Source organism: Choloepus didactylus, chromosome 1 (assembly GCF_015220235.1).
Source record: "Choloepus didactylus isolate mChoDid1 chromosome 1, mChoDid1.pri, whole genome shotgun sequence".
NCBI lineage: Eukaryota > Metazoa > Chordata > Mammalia > Pilosa > Megalonychidae > Choloepus > Choloepus didactylus.
The window spans coordinates 205649454-205666889 of record NC_051307.1 but is presented as its reverse complement, the minus strand read 5'-3'; the positions used below and the strand labels follow the sequence as shown (position 1 = coordinate 205666889).

General features: G+C 56.1%; 1 protein-coding gene across 2 annotated transcripts; it reads right to left on the bottom strand.

The window, feature by feature from the left end:
- Positions 1-1813: 1813 nt before the first annotated feature.
- Positions 1814-16197, bottom strand: ITIH1 (inter-alpha-trypsin inhibitor heavy chain 1). Of its 2 annotated transcripts, XM_037798122.1 has the most exons (22): positions 15050-16184; positions 14762-14782; positions 14264-14430; positions 13672-13776; positions 13128-13290; positions 12494-12604; positions 11095-11220; positions 10893-11009; positions 10363-10531; positions 10152-10277; positions 9070-9251; positions 8416-8601; positions 7221-7360; positions 6437-6591; positions 6334-6348; positions 5962-5979; positions 5405-5485; positions 5138-5251; positions 3950-4151; positions 2922-3094; positions 2251-2362; positions 1814-2090 (listed from the first exon to the last, which is right to left on the bottom strand). In XM_037798122.1, exons 1-22 carry the CDS (start codon positions 15239-15241, stop codon positions 1961-1963), a joined length of 2805 nt encoding a protein of 934 aa, XP_037654050.1. In that variant the 5' UTR covers positions 15242-16184; the 3' UTR covers positions 1814-1960. The 2 variants fall into 2 exon arrangements, 1 of the variants encoding a protein (XP_037654050.1); XR_005210728.1 differs by lacking the exon at positions 2922-3094 and having other exon boundaries at positions 1950-2090; positions 15050-16197.
- Between the last annotated feature and the right edge of the window lie 1239 nt (positions 16198-17436).

Genomic DNA, 17436 nt, shown 5'->3' with positions numbered 1-17436 from the left:
CACAGCTGGTGAGGGGCCCAGGGCTTCGAAGGCCTATGCTTGAGGCCTGGCTGGGTGGCGCTGTTTCCTCAGGCCTCCTGAATCCTAATACCAACCTCACTGCCAGTGGTGCCAAGCTCAGGACTGCTCAAGACTAAAGCCAGCAGGTGCTGACCCCAGGAGGTGGGAAAAAGCCCTCTCAGACTTACTTTCTCAATCCCTGCAGCCTGGCCCTCATGCTTCCGGGCTCCTGGACCTCCGTTCAGCTGGTGATTTTCAGCACCTGGGGTCACTGACCACTGGGCAGCTTGTCCTGCCCAATGTTGCCCAGTGGCTCCTCCCCATGGTCCTGCGGCTGCCCACGTAATTTCCCTCAGCCGCTTTCCTCTAGGCCACATCCCATCCCAAATGCCTGGCATTTTAGTGGGGAGCAGCTTGAAATAAGGATTCTGAGGCTGCTCAAGAGGCCACCAAGGGTTAGCCAGGGACATGGAGGGACCCAGAGTCACCAGGGAAAATCTGGAATTCAACGAGATCTAAGCTATCTTCAGGTCCACCCCTCCCTATAGGAGAGGAAAATGGGACCCTAACTGGGCATTGCCCAGGGGACCCAGGGAAGCCCAGGGTACCCCAGGAGGCGGATTGTTCTCTGAAACAGCACTGAAAGCCCCACAGCCTGCCACTGAGGAGCTCCATGTTCCCGGGGCCTGGGGCAGCCTTTGAGCTCAGCGTTTGTTATTCATCTGGCCCTCAAAGCCAGTCCTCACTCCATCTGGGCCTTCAAGGCTCATTTGTGGTGGGAACTGGAGAGAAGCCATCAGAAAAGGCAGAAACCCTTGGAAAAGGAATGGGTGGGGGCCCCCCAGCCCCTCACCTGAAGGGCCAGTGGCTCCCTCAGTGTGGCTTCCGCTCGCTGCACCCACGAGGCGGTGTTTCAACTGGGCTCCAAGGTGAGGCCAGGGAAGGAGCCCAGAGGGTGGGATTTCAGGCATTAGTGTGAGGAGAAAGGGGGTGCCGTTCCTGGCCCCCGGAAATCACAGTGTCTGGGTAGTGACTCCTCTGCCTTTGGCCAACACCAGCCCTGCTGTCCCAGGGAAATCAGGCTGAGGGTGGAGGTCCAGGAACCACCTCCTGAGGTCCCGGCCCCAGTGGGCGCAGCCTCCGGGCCTGGTAGAACTTCTTCAGGGCCCCGTTTCTTTCCTTTATTCATTTGAAGTGACATTTTGGAATACCCAGAACCAGGTCCCAACAGGCTTTGCCCTCCCACTGGCCTCCCAGCCTGACTGGAGCGGTTAAGTGCACAGAATCTGACCCTAGACAGCATGGGTTCAAATCTCAGCCCTGACACTTAAAGACTGAGTGGTTTTGGACAAATTACCTAACTTCTCTGTGCCTCAGTTTCCTCAGATGTAAATGGCAGGATAAAAGCATCCCCTAGGGCAGTTGTGAGCATACATTTAGTTAATTCAAGTAAGGTACTTAGAATTGTGCCTGGCGACAGGAAGCCCTGGATTAGCTGTGACTGTTTGTTGCTGGTCATCCCTGTTCATGCTGCTGGAGTGTCCATCAGTACCTGGACCTGGGGGGAGCTGTGTGCAGGAGCTCTCAGGGGACCCAGAGGGCATGAGGCCAGGCAGCTGCAGAGAACGGGGAGGGGCGTGCTAGGGGGCAGTTGGCACAGGCATTCCTCTGGGCCTCTGGCCGGCTTCTCCCCAGTTCCTGGGCCTGTGGGGATCAGGGCTCCAGACCCAGCTCCCCAAGCTCTTTGATGGACAGCATCTTGGGCTGCCTCCCTGCCATCCTCCCACCCCCCAAAAAAGCAGGCAACTCTGGCTGACCATAGCCTCTCTTTAATGGAAGTCACGGGGAGCTTTGATCTTGGAGTCAGCTGGGAAAGGGAGGTGTGGCCTAGGCAGCAGGTCAGGTGCTCTTCTCTCCTCTGCCATGGTCCCAGGAGGAGACCGGTGTGCTGGGTAGGGGCTCAGAAGATGTCGGGGACGATATAGTCAGTGTGGACACCATCAATCAGCCCAGCCCCGTTGTCGTGGACGAACCAGCAGGTCACCTCAGCCCCATGCCGGGGGTCCTTGCTGTAGTCTCTTTGCGAGCCCCTGGGGAGAGACGGGTCAGCCGCACCCCTTGGACCTGGCAGGCCACACCTCCTCCAGGAAGCCCACCCCCACCTATGCGACCCTCAGAGGAAGGCCCAGGCCAGCGATGGGGCACGCAAAGCCACTCAGGGCAGAAATGCTGGGAGAGCAGCCTGCCCACCTGGTGACCGTCAGCCGGCGGTTCTTCACCACCATCGTGGCATCTGACTTTGTGGGGTTGGAGCCTGGGCGGATGTTGGATACTTCAAAATCCAAGGGGTGGAAGAATTGTCCTGCAAAGGCACATCGGAGGCACAGTCACCATGCAGGGTGCCTTGCCCCTGCCTTGCCCACAGTAGGTGCTCACTGGAGGTTAAGTTGCTTGAATGCTTTTTCAAGGGCTTGACTGTCTCTGGTAAGATTGGTATCAAAAGCCACCTGCTATAGAGAAGCAGATATATTTCCAGGCGGTCCTGCATCCTGTCTTTTTTAACCATTTCCAAAGGAGAGAGGGTGTAGGGTGCACAGGAAGGCTATACAGAAGAGCTGTGTGGTGCTGGCCCATCGCAACCCCCAGGTCCCTGCAGCCCCTTGGACCTTTCTGCTGCTGATCGGCCCTCTCCCCACTAGCCCTATGCTCACGGAAGCTTTTGTTTCGCCAGGTGTGTGGTTGCAGCCTTTTTGAGGGACGAGACCCTCAACAGGACACCCCCTCTTCGGCAGCTCTGAGCCTTGGAGACCATTTTGGAGGTGGGCCTGTCTCATTGCCCAGGATCCATGGCCCCAGGAAGCCCAGCAGGTCCAATGGCTTCAGACCCCACCCCACAGCTCTGCCTGCCTGGCCAGTCATACCCAGTAGCCCGTGCGTCCGCGCTGACATCCGGTGACTGTCCAGCACATAAAAGCCCAAAAAGTCCTGGTGGACAGCACTCCCCTTCCACACCCGGTGCGGGATGACCTCAAAGGTGCCCCTGTCATCCACGGACACCACCAGGCTCCTCCTCCTGTTGATTGTCACCACCACCCTGCAGGACCAGGCCAACTGTGAGGGCAGGTATGACCGCGCTGCACTCCTCTCCACTCTGCCACCATCAACCTCCAGGACCCAGCTCTCATGAGCCTGCCTGGCCCCTGGCCCCAGAGGGTTGGGTGTTCCCTGCTCCACACTCCCTCCCTTGGGTTGCTGCTGTGTATGGGGCCCTCCCAAGTCCTCTACACAAACTGCATCATTCAAGTCTTCCCCTGATCCTGTGAGAACCAAAGATCAGAGAGGTTAAGTAACCTGCCCAAGGTCACACAGCTGGTAAGTGATAGGGTCAGGACTTGGGCTCCAGGCTATCTAATATTAGATTCTGTGTTCTCTGACTCCCACTCATCATCTGTATCTCCCACACCAGACTCTGCCATCCTCTTCCTATAGCTCTGCTGCTCAGCATCAGGCTCTGGTGTTCAATGGAGTTTGTTGAATGAATGAATAAATGAAGGAACAAACAACACAAGGCAGAATAAGGTACCACAAGGGGTTCAGCAGAGGAAGAGGCTAGGAAAGCTTCAGGAAAGAGGTGCCTTTGTGCTGGGCCTGGGAGCATGAGCTGGCTTTGTTTGGTGGAGAAGGGGTAGACGAGAGAGCTGGGCAGCGATGGGAGCATAGGCATCCGGGCAGCTGAGTCCCAAGCACATGTCCAGGAACCAAGGGAGTTGGGGTGGGGTGGTTCACAGGGTCTGACAGGTCTGTGCAGGCCACCACAGTGGCACCCACCAGCCCGGCTCAGGGCACAAGGTCCCTGCAGGCTCAGGCAGCAGAGCTGGCCCTGGGAGCTCCGTGCCTGGGCCATGGCTACCCCCACCTCCCCTCCCAGGCATGGCCCCAGCCCGGTTACCCGTCCTGCCGCAGCATGGCCTGGTCTTTCCAGGAGAACACAGGCCCACCCCAGCCAGGGTTCATGGTGATGTTCTCAGGAGTCACTTCCAGCTGAAAGCCTGTTGCAGGATTTGCGATTCCCAGCCGCCCAAAGTATGTGCCCGCAGGCTGCCCCGGGCTCCTGGCCTCATTCCCAATGAGCTGCCCATTGATGGAGAAACCTGCAGTGGGGTGAGGGGGCCATCTGGATTGGAGAAGGGCAAGCTTTCATCTGACCCCTGCACTGCCTGACTTTGCTTATTCCATGCCTCCTTCCTGGGGGGATCCCCCAATCAGCTGTGCCACTGTGTCTTAGAGGCCTCACCAACCTGGGGAGCCATGAGACTGGGCCTGCTGGGGCAGCACCACCTCCCTCCACTCCCACCCCACTAAGTATCTGGTACTTAACCCTCGCTTCCAGGCCCTAGAGGAAGTCTTGCCTCACTGAGGACAGGGCTTGTCCTGCTCCTTCTCTGTGACCCCAGTCCCTGATACGGGGTCTTTGCAGAGGCCTCCCCTGACCTGAGCAGCCCGAAAGCCCCCACTCTCTCAACCCACCATGCCCCATTCTCTGAAATGATCTGCTAGATAACTGTTTGCCTGTTTGTCTCCCATTCCTAAACTCCATAAGAACAGGGACTTTGATCCGTCCCCACTGTATCCCCAGTCCCTAGTAGATGTTCAAGAAACATTTGCAGATGAGGTGGCTGGGCTGGGAGAGAGGGATAAAGGAGCTAGAAGTGGTTGAGTGAAGGAGAGGGAGTAATTCCCCATCAACACAGGCATTGCCAGGAGAGAGGGCTCCGCTCAGCCCTGCGGTGGGGGAAGAGGAGGGGGCAGGACCCACTATATAATTTGCAGGACCTAGTGCAAAATGAAAATGCGGGATCCCTTGTTCAAAAATTATTAAGGATTTCAAGATGGCAACAGCAGAGCATTAAAACAAGTGCACACCCCTTCTGAGCACAGGCCCTGGTGTGTCTGCACGGGTCACACACCTGTGAAGCCAGCCCTGGGTGGGGAGAGAAGGAGGCAGGTGGAGCCCAGGGAGGGGAGGGAGCACAGGGCAGTGGGGAGTGGAGGCCACGGCCACTGTTCTGTCCAGGGTGGAGGAGCCCAGGCCCCGCCGTGGCCCACGAGTGGCAGAGGACATGACGTCCACCAGTACCTGTGTCAGGGTCCTGCACCAGGCTCAGGACCACGCCAGGCTCCTCGTTGATGTTGAAGCACAGGGCATCCTCCTTCTGGGGCACATGGATGATGAAGTGGGGATCAGTGTCCACTGGGGGCACAGCATGACTCTATTAGATTGGGCGTTGGGGAGATAGGGCCAGCCAGGAGCAAAGATTCAACCTGGCAGGTCCCAGAGAAAGAGACGCCAGGTGGCATGGGTGCCCAGCAGGAGGGCCTCCCTCAGAGCCTCACCAGGACTCACCTCCAGTCACTCGATTTGGCACCTGCTGGACACCGGGGCTGGTGCGAGTAGGAGAAGCCTGCGACTCCGGGAGCTTGAAGGCTGGCAGGCGAGAGGGAATGGCTTTTAGAAGGAAGGTGGCTACTCCTGTGCCAGAGCTCCCTGCCCCTTTCCTGATGGGGCCGGCACCTAGATGGCCGACCTGAGGCCTGCGGGAGCAGGAGGGAACACAGAACATCATATGCCCTGCACTGCCTCCAGGGTGTGGGACCAGAAGTTTGGCCCAGCTGTGGTGAGGTGGCCTCCTGTCTGTCTCCACCCGGGGGACCGCAGGAAGGCTGGTGGCCCAAGGGTGGGGGAGGCTGAGCCCACACCAGGGGACTGTTCTAAGGATTCCCAGCCAGAGGCAGTGAAGAGCGCTGAACAGAGGAAGGAGGCCATAAGCTGTGGTTTCCTTATCAGGCAAATGGGGGTGATAATTTGGGGGAGTTGGCCAGGACTGAGTGCAGAGCCTGAGGGACAGCGGCTTGTGGAGCAGAGAAGCAGACACGTGAGTCCTCGGGCTGGCTGTCACTTACTTCTTCGTCCCAGCATCTCTGAGAAGACAACAACATGGGGGGGGTGCGTCACCCACTGCACCCCATTCCATGGCATGCCCCAGTCCCAGAGGTGCATCCGGCCTGGTGTCGGCCCCCTCACAGTCACACCAAGGGGCCCAGGGGGTGCCGGTGGGGGCTTTGGGCTGTGCAGAGGCTCACAAAGCACAAAGGAGGTAGCAACTGATTTGCAGCCAAGCGGGGAAGGGCATCCCGGGGCAAGGAAGAGGCTGCGCGAAGGAGCGGAGGCAGGAAAACTGTGGGGTGGCAGGCCACGTGCTGTTGGGGCTGAGCGCTGCCTCCTACCCAGCCACTGACAGCCCCTCCCTAAAACCAACACAACTGGACACTCACCCAACGGCAGAGAATCTGGAAGGGAGAGAAGGGGAAGAGAATTAAAGTCCAAGGAGGACTCTCAGAAACCTCCCCGTAGCCCCGGCCTCCCATCGGTCCACACCCTCCGTTGGCTTGTCAATGATGGGCTCCAGGCCGTCCTGGTCCGCCATGCCACCAATAGTCATTGAGGTCAGCGGGGTCACGAACTGATAGTCCAGTGACATCTTCAGAGCCTCAGCCGACAGGTTGGCCCTCTCCTTCCCCTCTACCGTCATCCTGCAGACAGACACAGGCACCCAGTCCCACAGCTCGGACAGCAATGGCCTCGCACTGCCTAGTCCTTTCACCACTCACTCACTCATTCACTCAACAAACATGTATTAAGTACCTCCAATGCCCCCATTCAGTGGACGTGTCCTTAAGGACCTCATGGTTTAATGACTTCCCAAAGAGAAAATGGGGAACCAGGTCTGAAGATTGTTCGGGGGGGGGGTCCCTCAGAGATATACAGAGAATTTAATGGCATGAGACCTGGGATGAGCCTCAGTTTGCTCGTCTGTGAAGTGGGGATAATGAGAGAATCCCCCACACGCTGTGAGGGTGAGATGATTGTGTCTGGGCCCAGCAGCCGCACAGTACAGAGCAGCTTCTCCTGCAGCAACTTGGTGTAGGCAAACAGCAGGCCGCCCTGTGCCCCCAATGGGGCCTGTCCACACTGTTGACTGTCTGGTTGATATTAACTTGGTGAGCTGGGCAGGAGAAAAGTAAACCTGACCCGCTTGCACCCTCAAGGGCCCAGAACCGCCCCTTCTTTGTTTACCTCGTTGGTCCAACAACTCTGGGCCGGGTGGGGGTGGGAATCGGGGGTGCACAGTGCCCACCCTGGGGAGCCCCGAGGGTCCTACCGCTTGGCCAGCAGCTCCTGGATGGTGAGATAGGCCCAGAGGCGCTCCACATGGTTCTCCAGCATGTGGCCCCGCTCGTGGAGCAGTTTCTTCATCTCTTCCTCATCCACCAGGCAGGTTGTCTCGAATTCTTGGCCCTCCTGAGGTGTGAGGTGGCTGAGAGGCCTAGTGCCGTTATGAGCACAACCCTGGGCTGGTGCTGGAGGCTCCGAGGGGCCCCACTGTGGTTGGGTCTCTGTGCTTCGTTCTCGGCCACAAAACCACCCCCTACCACATCCTGAACCTGTTCTCCTTTTCCTCCCTCCCTCCCTCTGTTCCTCCCTCATCCACTCATCCATCTATCCATCCATCCATCCACTCTCCCAACCACCCACCCATCCTTCCATTCATTCTACAAAAGCTTGCTGAGCACCTTCTCTGAGCCAGACTTGCCTGGGCGCTGGGATCTGGTGGGACGGGTGGACCAGCCGTGCCCTCACAGGATTCCCTTCATTGGGGGAGACCAGTGAGCACCTGCCAGCCAGGTTGCTTCCACCAGGACCCACTCCTCCAAATGCCCACCATGTCCTGGGCAGGCTGCACCATTCAACTTGGTACCACACCAATGTGCCTTCTCTCCCCAGCTGCGATGACGGTGGCCACCCCGCCCAAGGGCTTCCTATGCACCAGGCACGGTAAGCATGTCACATGGTATGTTCCGTTTACTCCACACAATGCTCCAGTGAGGCGTTACCCCATGATACAGAAAAAGTAACTGAAGCCTAGAGAGCTGGACCCGTGTGAGTGGTCAGGGCTGAGAGGGGGTCCAGCCCACTTGCCCCACTCAAAGCCCATGTTCTGAACCTCCATCCACACCCACGGCCCCCATGCACACACGCACACATGCACATGCTGCACCCCACTGGCACAGCAGGTGTTCAGGAAAGGGCTGTCAAGTGAGAAGGGAGGGGACGGTCTCCTGTTCTCTCACTCCTTGGGGAGAATGATATGAAGACTAACAGTGGCCCATTTTGGGCCAAGGGACTTCAACTACTCATCCCAGCCCATGTAGCCCTGGGGACTCCAGGCTGGAGGGGTCTTCAGGCCAGGGAGATTTGGGGGTGGGGGGGAAGTAAGGCCCCTGGAGGTGGGCAAAGTAGGGTTGGAGCCCCTGGGTGCTACCCAGCCTCTCCACCCTGCGTGGCCATCCACTCACCCCCTGAGCCCGCACATCAGCCTTGAAGCTGTCCTGCTTGTGGTCAGCGATGCGCCCAGCCACCACGATCTCTGAGCCTTCGTAGTACTGCTTGTGCCGGTGCTGGGTCAGGGCCGAGACGGCATCCTGAGGGTACTGCAGCTCCACGTTCACCAGCAGGGGGTTGGCTACTTGACTGTAGAAACCCTGCAGGGGTGGCAGGGATGGCGGCACTAGCCTCAGAGCCAGTCCCAGGTCCCTGCCACCCATGGGAAGCTGCCCCATCTCTGCACGGTGCCTTGATCCACCTCAGCTCTTCTGGCTACAGGTTTTAGGTGTTGCCTTCTGCTCCCCAACTCCCAACAGCCCCGTCTAATCTCACCCCAGTGAGATCCTCTAAGGCAAAGACCACCATCTTGCACATTTAATCCCATTGGGTGAAGGCTAACTGTGTAGGGTCCTGAGATCTTATTCCCACTCACAAAGTGGGGGCTGGGATCCCCACTTTAGAGAAGAAATCTGAGGCACGTAACTGGCTCCAGGTCACACAGCTGATTTGAACCCTGTGCTCCTCTAGGCTAATGGGCAAGTGGCTGCTGAGGCCAGGGCCCTTGGGGTGCTATTGGTGGTGGGTGTAGATAAGGGGGAAGCTGGGGGTGGGGGTGGGGCGACAACCTGCAGCTGCTGGGCGGCGTCGTGGTCCTCATAGATTCTCTGGGCCTGTCCGTTGTTCTCTAGGGACATGGCCTCCAGGAAGTTAAAGTCCAATTTGTCACCAAAGCCCAGGTTGTACAGTGGGAACCTGCCTCGGATGGCATTGCGGATGTTCTCGCGAATTTGGGAACGGTCCGTCACCCCTGCAGCCACACACCCAGGCACTGACAGGAGCCCAGCCCACAGGCACATGGGGCACAAGGGGGGTTTGGGGCACACTCCCTGGGGTCTGAGCCTCCCAAATCCAGTCCCCACAGGTGTCTCAAAGCAACACCTCCTTGCTCACCTGGCCGACTGCAACATCTGCTAACAGGGTCCCTTGTAGATCCCACCCATCTACATGGATCGGTTGCAAGTGGTCATCATACTTTAAACCATCTGTGGTTGCTTGCTGTGGCCCATGAGGCCTTGCTGACCTTTTCACCCTCACCCCCACCTCAGTCTGCACCTGTCTGCAATTCCCAGGTACACCCTGCCATTCTACGTACTCTGCCAGGGTTCCATTCCTGCCTCTCCTCTCTTCTTTCCAGATTGAGCTCAGGAGTCACCTCCCCCAAGAGGCCTTCCCAGACCCTACCCAGGCCAGGAGCCCCTTGTCTGTGATCCCACAGCCCCCTGGTCTTTCGGGGTCCTTGACAGAACATCTGCTCTTGGATCTGCCTCTGCCAGTGGACCCTGGGCTTCCTGAGGGCAGAGGCCTGTCTCATTCTCTTGCTTCCTAGCTCTGTGCTAGGCACACAGTAGGTTTCCCCCAAATAGTTCATTAAACTCAACCTAGGAATCCTGCCCATCCTCAAGGGACCCATGCAGCCCCATATCTTACAGAAAAATTCCCCGATTTTCCAAATCATGGGACAGAAACATGTCTTGGAACTCCCACAGACATTGTAATCTGAACTGTTTCTCTAGATCAGGGTTTGACTTTACCCTGAGCCTTTCTGTCCCCCAACAGCCTCCCCAATGGCTGCTTTTCTGACCTTGGCTTGAATGCCTCCACCAGCAGGGGGATCACCACCTCCCAAGGCAGCTTTCCAGGCGCTTACCCTCAGTGGGCTCGCCATCTGTCAACATGATGAGAACGGAGGCACGGTTCCTTAGTTCTGGGAGGCTTTGCTGAGCTTTGTTCAAGATCTCAATTCCCCGGAGCAAACCTCCATTCAGGTTTGTGGCTGCAGAGGAGAGAAAGCAGACCACCATATGCCCTCATCCAGAGGGTCCAGAGGCAACATCGCTGCCTGAGATCCCTGCCCTTACCCCCGTTCAGAGAGAAGTGCCGCACGAAGTCTCGAGCTGCCTGCAGGTTGGCCGTGGATGCCTGCACCAGTGAGCCCCTCCACGACTGCACTTGAGATCCAAAGAGAACCAGGTCGAAGTAGTCACCTGGCCGCACGTCCCCTAGGATTTTAAGGAGTGCCTCCTTGGTCTGCAAGGACAGGGCATTCAGTGGAGGGACACCGCCCCCGGGTGGCCTCGTTCAGGGATCCATGGGACTGAGGGACATGGCAGAAAAGCAGGAGGGGATGGGTAAGCCAGCCAGGTGGCCCCAGGAGAGGGTGTTCTGCTGGGCCCTGGGCTGGAGGAGGCGAATGGGCTTGCCCTAGGTTACACAGTGAGGAAATGGCTGATTCCAGGGCCTGTGACCACTGGGATTTCCTGTTAAATTACTCTGCCTCCCAGCAAGAGCAGAAATCCTGACCCCAGCCTATGGCAGCAAAACCAGCATAGGTGGGTGATAGGACTGAAGGAGCTTCTGCCGGGTGAAAGATTTAAAGCTGCAGCTTAACCTGCTTCACTTTCTGGCCCTCCATGGAGTTACTGATGTCAATCACGAAAACCACGTTCTTGTTCAGATTCTTCAGGTTTTGTGGGGCGAAGAAGTGGGCAAAGTGGTTATTGGCGACCTGAAACAGAAGGAATGAGTGAGGCGCATCTCCCTAGCACCCCTTGCCCGCCCTCTGGGTCTCAGGCCAGAAGGTTCAGACTCACTAGAAGGTCACAGAGCTTGTCTCGATTGACATCGTAGGTCACCTTGAAGTCCCCTTTCAGCAAGGATGTGGAGCATGTGGGGCAGGACCGCTGCTGGCCCACGGTGGGGCGGAAAAGCACATGGCCCTGAAACCATTAAGGGTGTGAGGCATTGCCGGTTTGCACAGCCGCAAACAGGATGTTTGCAAAGACAACATAAGGTGTGCGTGTGCACACGCGTGAGCCTCGGCAAGCTCCCACCCACTCCTGGGAACGCACCCCTATAGGTGGAAGGAGAGAAGACCCGTTTCTTTGCTTCTTCTGAATTGTTAGGGTTTTCTACATCAACAGTTTGGGTATATAAATAAGAGCAAAATAGTAAAACAGCATGATATCATGAGGGATGTTTGCCTGACAAAGCAAGGCTACGATACTGTGCTGGAAAAGAAAACCCACCCAGAGAGAGAAAGCGTCAAGAACACAAGGAAAGGCCCAGAGTGGGGGCTGAGGGCTGGCTTGACTTGGTGTCAGGGAAGCTAGGGATGGCTTTTACTCTAGACTTTTCTATACTTCTGCATGTTCCACACTTTTTTTTAAAGAACTTTTTATCTTTATTTTTTGCTTGTTGTAAAAGATACGTGCGTCAAAGAAAAACTTGAAAACAATCGTTAGGGAAACAGACTCATTTCCTTGATCCCCTCTGAAAACAAGAATGTTTGTTAACACTCTGGAGTATCTTTTTCTTTTTTTTTCCTTTAAAATGGAGGAAACCTCCCAAACTATAAGACACATTTCTTTTAAATGAATTGCTGTGGAGTCACTAGCCAAGGTTGGTGGGAACCTAAGGGTTTGCTCATGACTCGGGTTGAAGGTGAGCCAGGAAGCAGGACACTAAACTGGGCACCACCCTAGGCCGCCCTCCTCCAGGGCCTGGGGAGGGGCAAGGAGGGGCTTCTGGGATTCCTGCAAATGGGTGGTAAGTGGCCAGGTTCTGGATGAGGCCAAAGGCCTTTCCAAACATGTTTCCCAGAAAACTGAAGCTTGGAGTCTTAACCACAACAGCAATGAGGTTTACTTACATGCATACATTTTCCTGCATGTTTTCCCATGGGTATGAGTCAGGCAACGAGGAAACTGAGGCACAAGTGGGCCAACAACTCAACCCCAAACCTTGTAGCCAGTGAGTGGTAGAGCCAGGGCTGGTGCCTTCCCCAGCCTCACCATGCAGGCTTTTGCTAACTTGCCCCGAGAACCGAGAGCTCAGGTTTCCCCCAGGACAACCATGTAAGACTGCCTCCCTCACTCCGACACAGCTCAAGCTCCCACCTGGTTCCTGGTCCAAGTCTGGACCATCCATAAGGGCTTGGGCCAGGCTGAGAAGGCCCCAGAAAGCCCCACTGCTCCCAGCCATTCCACACACCTTTTTTCCTGAGAAGGACTTCTTGATGGACTGGGCCAAGTGCCCAGGGAGGAAGGAGGCCTGGGCGTCCAGCTTGCTGATCCCTTGGGGCTCGAAGATGTCCACGTCAATCTGCAACATTGAAGCAAGTCCTGCACCAAGGCTCCCATTCAGGCCATCATCATGTCTCAGCCATGGGCCAACATGTGTCCTGGTCACCTGACCTCAGCACAGGGCATGGCACGTCAGAGACACTCCCAAAATATTTACCTAATGAAGGCATGCATGCCTGCACCCCTCAACTGGGCCACCACTTAGGTGCCAGCGACAACCACAGCCCCTCAGGCTGCCCAGAACTTTCTGGTTTACAAACTACCTGGACATGTCTTGTGATCCTTGTGGCAGGAATGCCCCAGTTAATAGATGAGCAGACCGAGGCTCAGAGAGAAGGAGGAAGTTGGAAGGTTCAGGGTGCTCCCTGTCCAAGGAAAGCTGCTTGGAGCCCACCTGAGATGGCCTCCATCTCCTTCCCTGTGTGCTCAGGCTGGGGCTAGCCCATGGTGAAAGTTCAACCAAAGCTCGGAGCTGTGGCGAGAAGAGGAGGCAGGCCCCAATCCCAGGACTTCTCCCCTGCATTGAGGTCACCTCCATCTACCTCAAAATGATGCACCAGCTGCTTGGGCTTGACTTTGATGACAATGTCATACTGCTTATGTTTTCGCTTCAGCACCTCCTCGTAGGTCAGCTGGAATGTGACCTTGCTCCGGGGACCGACGGTGAGATGGATGGTGAATTGCTCCATTGTTCTCCCTGAAGCCCTGAACGTGCCACAGAGGGTAGATGGTAAATGATCTACAGACAGATGGTAAATGATGCCTGGGCCCTTGTCACCTAAACATAGCCCTCAGAATCAATTTCTCTTATTTTAGTGCTGCTCCCAGGTTTCCTTGACCTTGTCCAGCTGGCTGGTCAGGGCCCAGGGATTGGAGCCCCACTTCTCCTGAGGCTGATCTGAGAAAAGAGCAGCTGGACACCAGCTTTGTCCAGTGCACTTGTGCCAGCATTTAGGTTTAGGCAGTTTGCTCACTTTTCCATCAGCCTTTCTCTGTTCTCCACCCAAAGCCACCTTGCAGCTCTCATGTCCATCCTAGCTAGGAAGGGCAGCACCGGACTCTGGGCCAGCAGGGTCCAGAACTCACTTGACCAGGCCGGCAGTCTCTCCTGAGATGGACGCCTTCCGGTACTGCTTCCATGCTGCCACTTTATCCTTTATGTTTGCCACATATGCCTTCCCATCTGCTGTGCTGCAGGGAAGAAAGAGGGTCCTCAGGGAAGGCAAGGCTCCATGACCACACAAGTCCTTCCTGTTGGAGGAACTCTGAACCTCGGCCCTGAGAACCTCCATCCACATGAGTGCTTGCAGAAAGGTGTCCCCTGACTGGCCTCCCATTGCCCACAGTGGTGTTCAGAGGCCCATGGGCAGCGAGCTGGGCAGCCACGGTCACAGAGTCTTTAAGAAACCTTGGATCTTAGCCTTTGTTCCTCGGGCCCTGGGCTGAAAAGCATGCTCTCAGAGGCCAGGTTGCTTTCCAAGATGAGAGCCAAGAACTGACCTAAAGGGCCTCTTCCTCCCTGGAAAGCTGGGCTGGCCTGTGGCCCTTTTTGGAAACAAAGCGATGGTCCACACTGCCTGGCCACTCTGAGCCATAGTCTTAGGCTGGGACGCAGTGGATGGACACCTCGGGGTAGGGGGTGCAGGGACTGGATGTGGGAGTCGGGGAGAGCACACACATGGCAAAGTCACTGATGAAGGCCGTCTTGGGGATTTCCACATCGAAGGCCACTTCCTTGGCCTGGTCGGCGCTGTTGACCACTTGACTGGTGATGGCATAGTGGGCAAAGCGAGAGGTGACTTTGCAGTTGACCTTCAAACTCCGGATGATCACGCCATCGACACTCTAAAATGAGAGGTGAGGGAGCTGGGGCCTGGGATGGGGGTCTCTTAGCCAACAGGAGGCCTCCTCGACTGTGGGGGCTTGGCACCCAGCTCTGATGCAAGGTGCCAAGGCGCTGTAAGATCAGAGCAGGCCTCCAGGGAAGACCCATTCTTCCTTCTGGAGCCCCCTGTGCAGGGGGACACAAGGAGGGGTGGGAGCTAGTCCCCATTTCAGGAGACAGTAGTTTCTTCTGCCCACGACTGACAGAGGAGCACACTCACAGAGGGACAGGGGAAAACAAGATTGTGATACCAGCCCCATTGCAAACCCTTCTGCCGAGACTCTCACTCACTGTGTCCACAGGCTGTCGCTTCTGCAAAATAAAACGAGGGTCAAACGGAAGTCCGAACGCTCAGGGGACCACGGTTATCTGTTAAGGTGTGGGAGTGAGCCTCAGCTGTGTCCTCTATCACTCTGGCCTCCCCTCCTCAGTGCTGGGGGCGGTCGCCTCTCCAGGAGGGGCAGGGAAGAGGAGGGGTGTGTGTGTGTGTGTCGGGGGTGGTGGTGACCCCAGATCTTGGTGTGGGGATCCCCATCCAGACCCAGCTGCCTGTTTCTGCCCCATGGGCTAACCACATACCTCACTGCCTTTGGGCTTGCCTGCCGCTGAACCCTGAGGGGGCCTGGCCTGCAGGGCAGGGAGGGACACCAGGCTCAAGCACAGCAGCACCTTCAGCCCCATGGCGCCGTCCATGGTCTCCAGGCTTCCGCTACCTGTCACTTTGCTCAGACCATTAATCAATAAAGTGCCAGATAAACATGGATTAAACATTAGACAAGGTGAGGGCAAATAGTACAATTTGGGGAATCAAAAATTGGAAGTGAAAACTTTCTTATTGGGGGATTCCCTGGCTCTGGGCTTTGTACTCCTGGCTAAACTCCAGACTGTGCCCTTCCATGTACAACTGCAGCCAGTCAACAAGAATCGTGAAGACCCTGGCTGTTTTCTCATCATGGGGGACCCTCTGGGTCTGGTACAGGGTGACCCTGCGGACACAGTGACATGTGGCAAGAAGTTACAGTTAAGAATGGATTTCTAGGCTTCATTAGGCTTCACTTTTCAGACAGTCCTGCTTTGGCCAGGGAGGCAGGTACTGCAGCTTAGGAAGTGCCACAACTTCTACCCAAGCCCATGCTTGTGATGGCGCCAACCCAGCAACATTTCTGCCAGAAGGAGTCTGGGTAGCCACGGGGAGGTAGAGTAGATGATCCAGGCCTTAGGCTACTTGCTCCATCTCTCTGGCCCTTCTTGCCCAGATTTGGAAAGTGCAGCAGTAAGCCTCCCCGTTCTTCCACCTGGGCAGTGACGCTTGGCAGGTAAAGGGGAGATAAAGATGAAGGACACATTTTCACAAGAGAGGGCTAATTCTGTGCGACGCCATCGCACTGAGCCCGTTATTATCTAATTTTATTCTCATGGTGTCCCTGGGACATTGGTCCCACGGCAAGCAATAGAGATTCAAATCCAGGGATCTCAGACTACAAAGCCCAAGCCTGTAACCATCACATAAAACCAGGAACTGCCTCTGTTTTATGAGGAAGAAAGGAGAAGCATATTAAAGACCCCAGAGGGTAGAGTCCCCAGAGACCCCTCTCGTACCTGCAGTTTCTTAATTTTTATGCCCAAACCTTCTCTGTCCCCCACAAGTCACAGCACACTGGGGCAGACACAGCCCCTGGTCAGTCCACTGTGGGACCCCAGGTGAGGTGTGCTGGCCGCTGTGACCTGGGTGAAGTGCGGGGGCCCCGAGGCCTTGCTGATCTCTGTTTGCTTGTCCTGGACTTTGTTTTACAGGGCAGCTTCTGGGAAAGTGTTTATTGTTCCAGGCCAGGATGACCTTCTGGCCTGTTTTCTGGGCCTTGTGAAAGATGTGGAAGATGAGATGGCTATGCAAGAAATTGTGCATTTGAAGTTCTATTCCCTGCACCAGGATTAAGTGAGCCCCGTGGTGTGTTGGATGTGATGCCCAGCACTGGGACAGCAAAATGATGAAACCCGAGGGGCTTGCTGTGGTCCTCGAGCTGGCGCCTTGGGAAAAGGGAGTCAGACAGGTCTAGAGATGTCCAATGAATCCCAACGGTCTGAAGCTGAAGAGGAGCATAAACTGAGAGCTGTAGAAATTTGGAAGGGTGAGGCTCTTTTCCCACAGGGGTTAGGAGAAGTTTCCTAGAGTAGGTTCCTGGGGGAAAAGATCAGCATTTGGGGAGGAGGAAGTGGGAAATGGAGGGAGAGAAAAGTAGATGGGGAAGTGGGAAGTGTGCTGGGAGAAGGCAGAGAAGTCAGTGTGATGGGAATAGGAACTGTGAAGAGGTGGGGAAGGAGGTTGGGAAGTGTTTTGGGGCCAGCCAGTGCAGAGGCCTGCCTTTAGGGTGGGAAACACTAAAGATAACGTGAGCAACATTGTGACAAGATCAGGATGGGCTGTTGGGAGATGTGCCAAGCCCAGTCCATGGAAGATGCCGGAAACACATTTGTGTGGCTAAGAGGAGGTGGGGTGGGGGGTGGATAGGGAGAGCTGACAGTGACTAGTGCTGGGCAGGCTTCTGTGCATCTCTTGTCCTAATTCCTCTACCCTCATGAGATAGATACTAGTATTGTCCACGTGTGGAAGAGGATAAGTTTACTCACTCTGTGGGTGTAGGAGGTGGGAGATGAGTGGGCAAAAAGCAGCTGAAGGTGCTGAGGATTGAGCCTGGGGGCCTGGGAGGGTAACTGTGAAGTTGGTGCCAATGGAAAGCTCTGAGCTCTGACCCACACATCCAACCGCGGGCTTGACTTCCCATCCTAATGGCTGAGACCTCACTTAATCTAATATGTCCAAACTGAACTCATTCCCTCCCCTCCCCTCATCCCACCTCCCCCAGGCCACTTCTTTCTCCTGTAAATGCCCTTCCCAATAAAGGCCAGCACCATCCACCCAGGCATCCAAGCCAGAAAGCCTGGATGACTCCTTCTCCTAGATCACC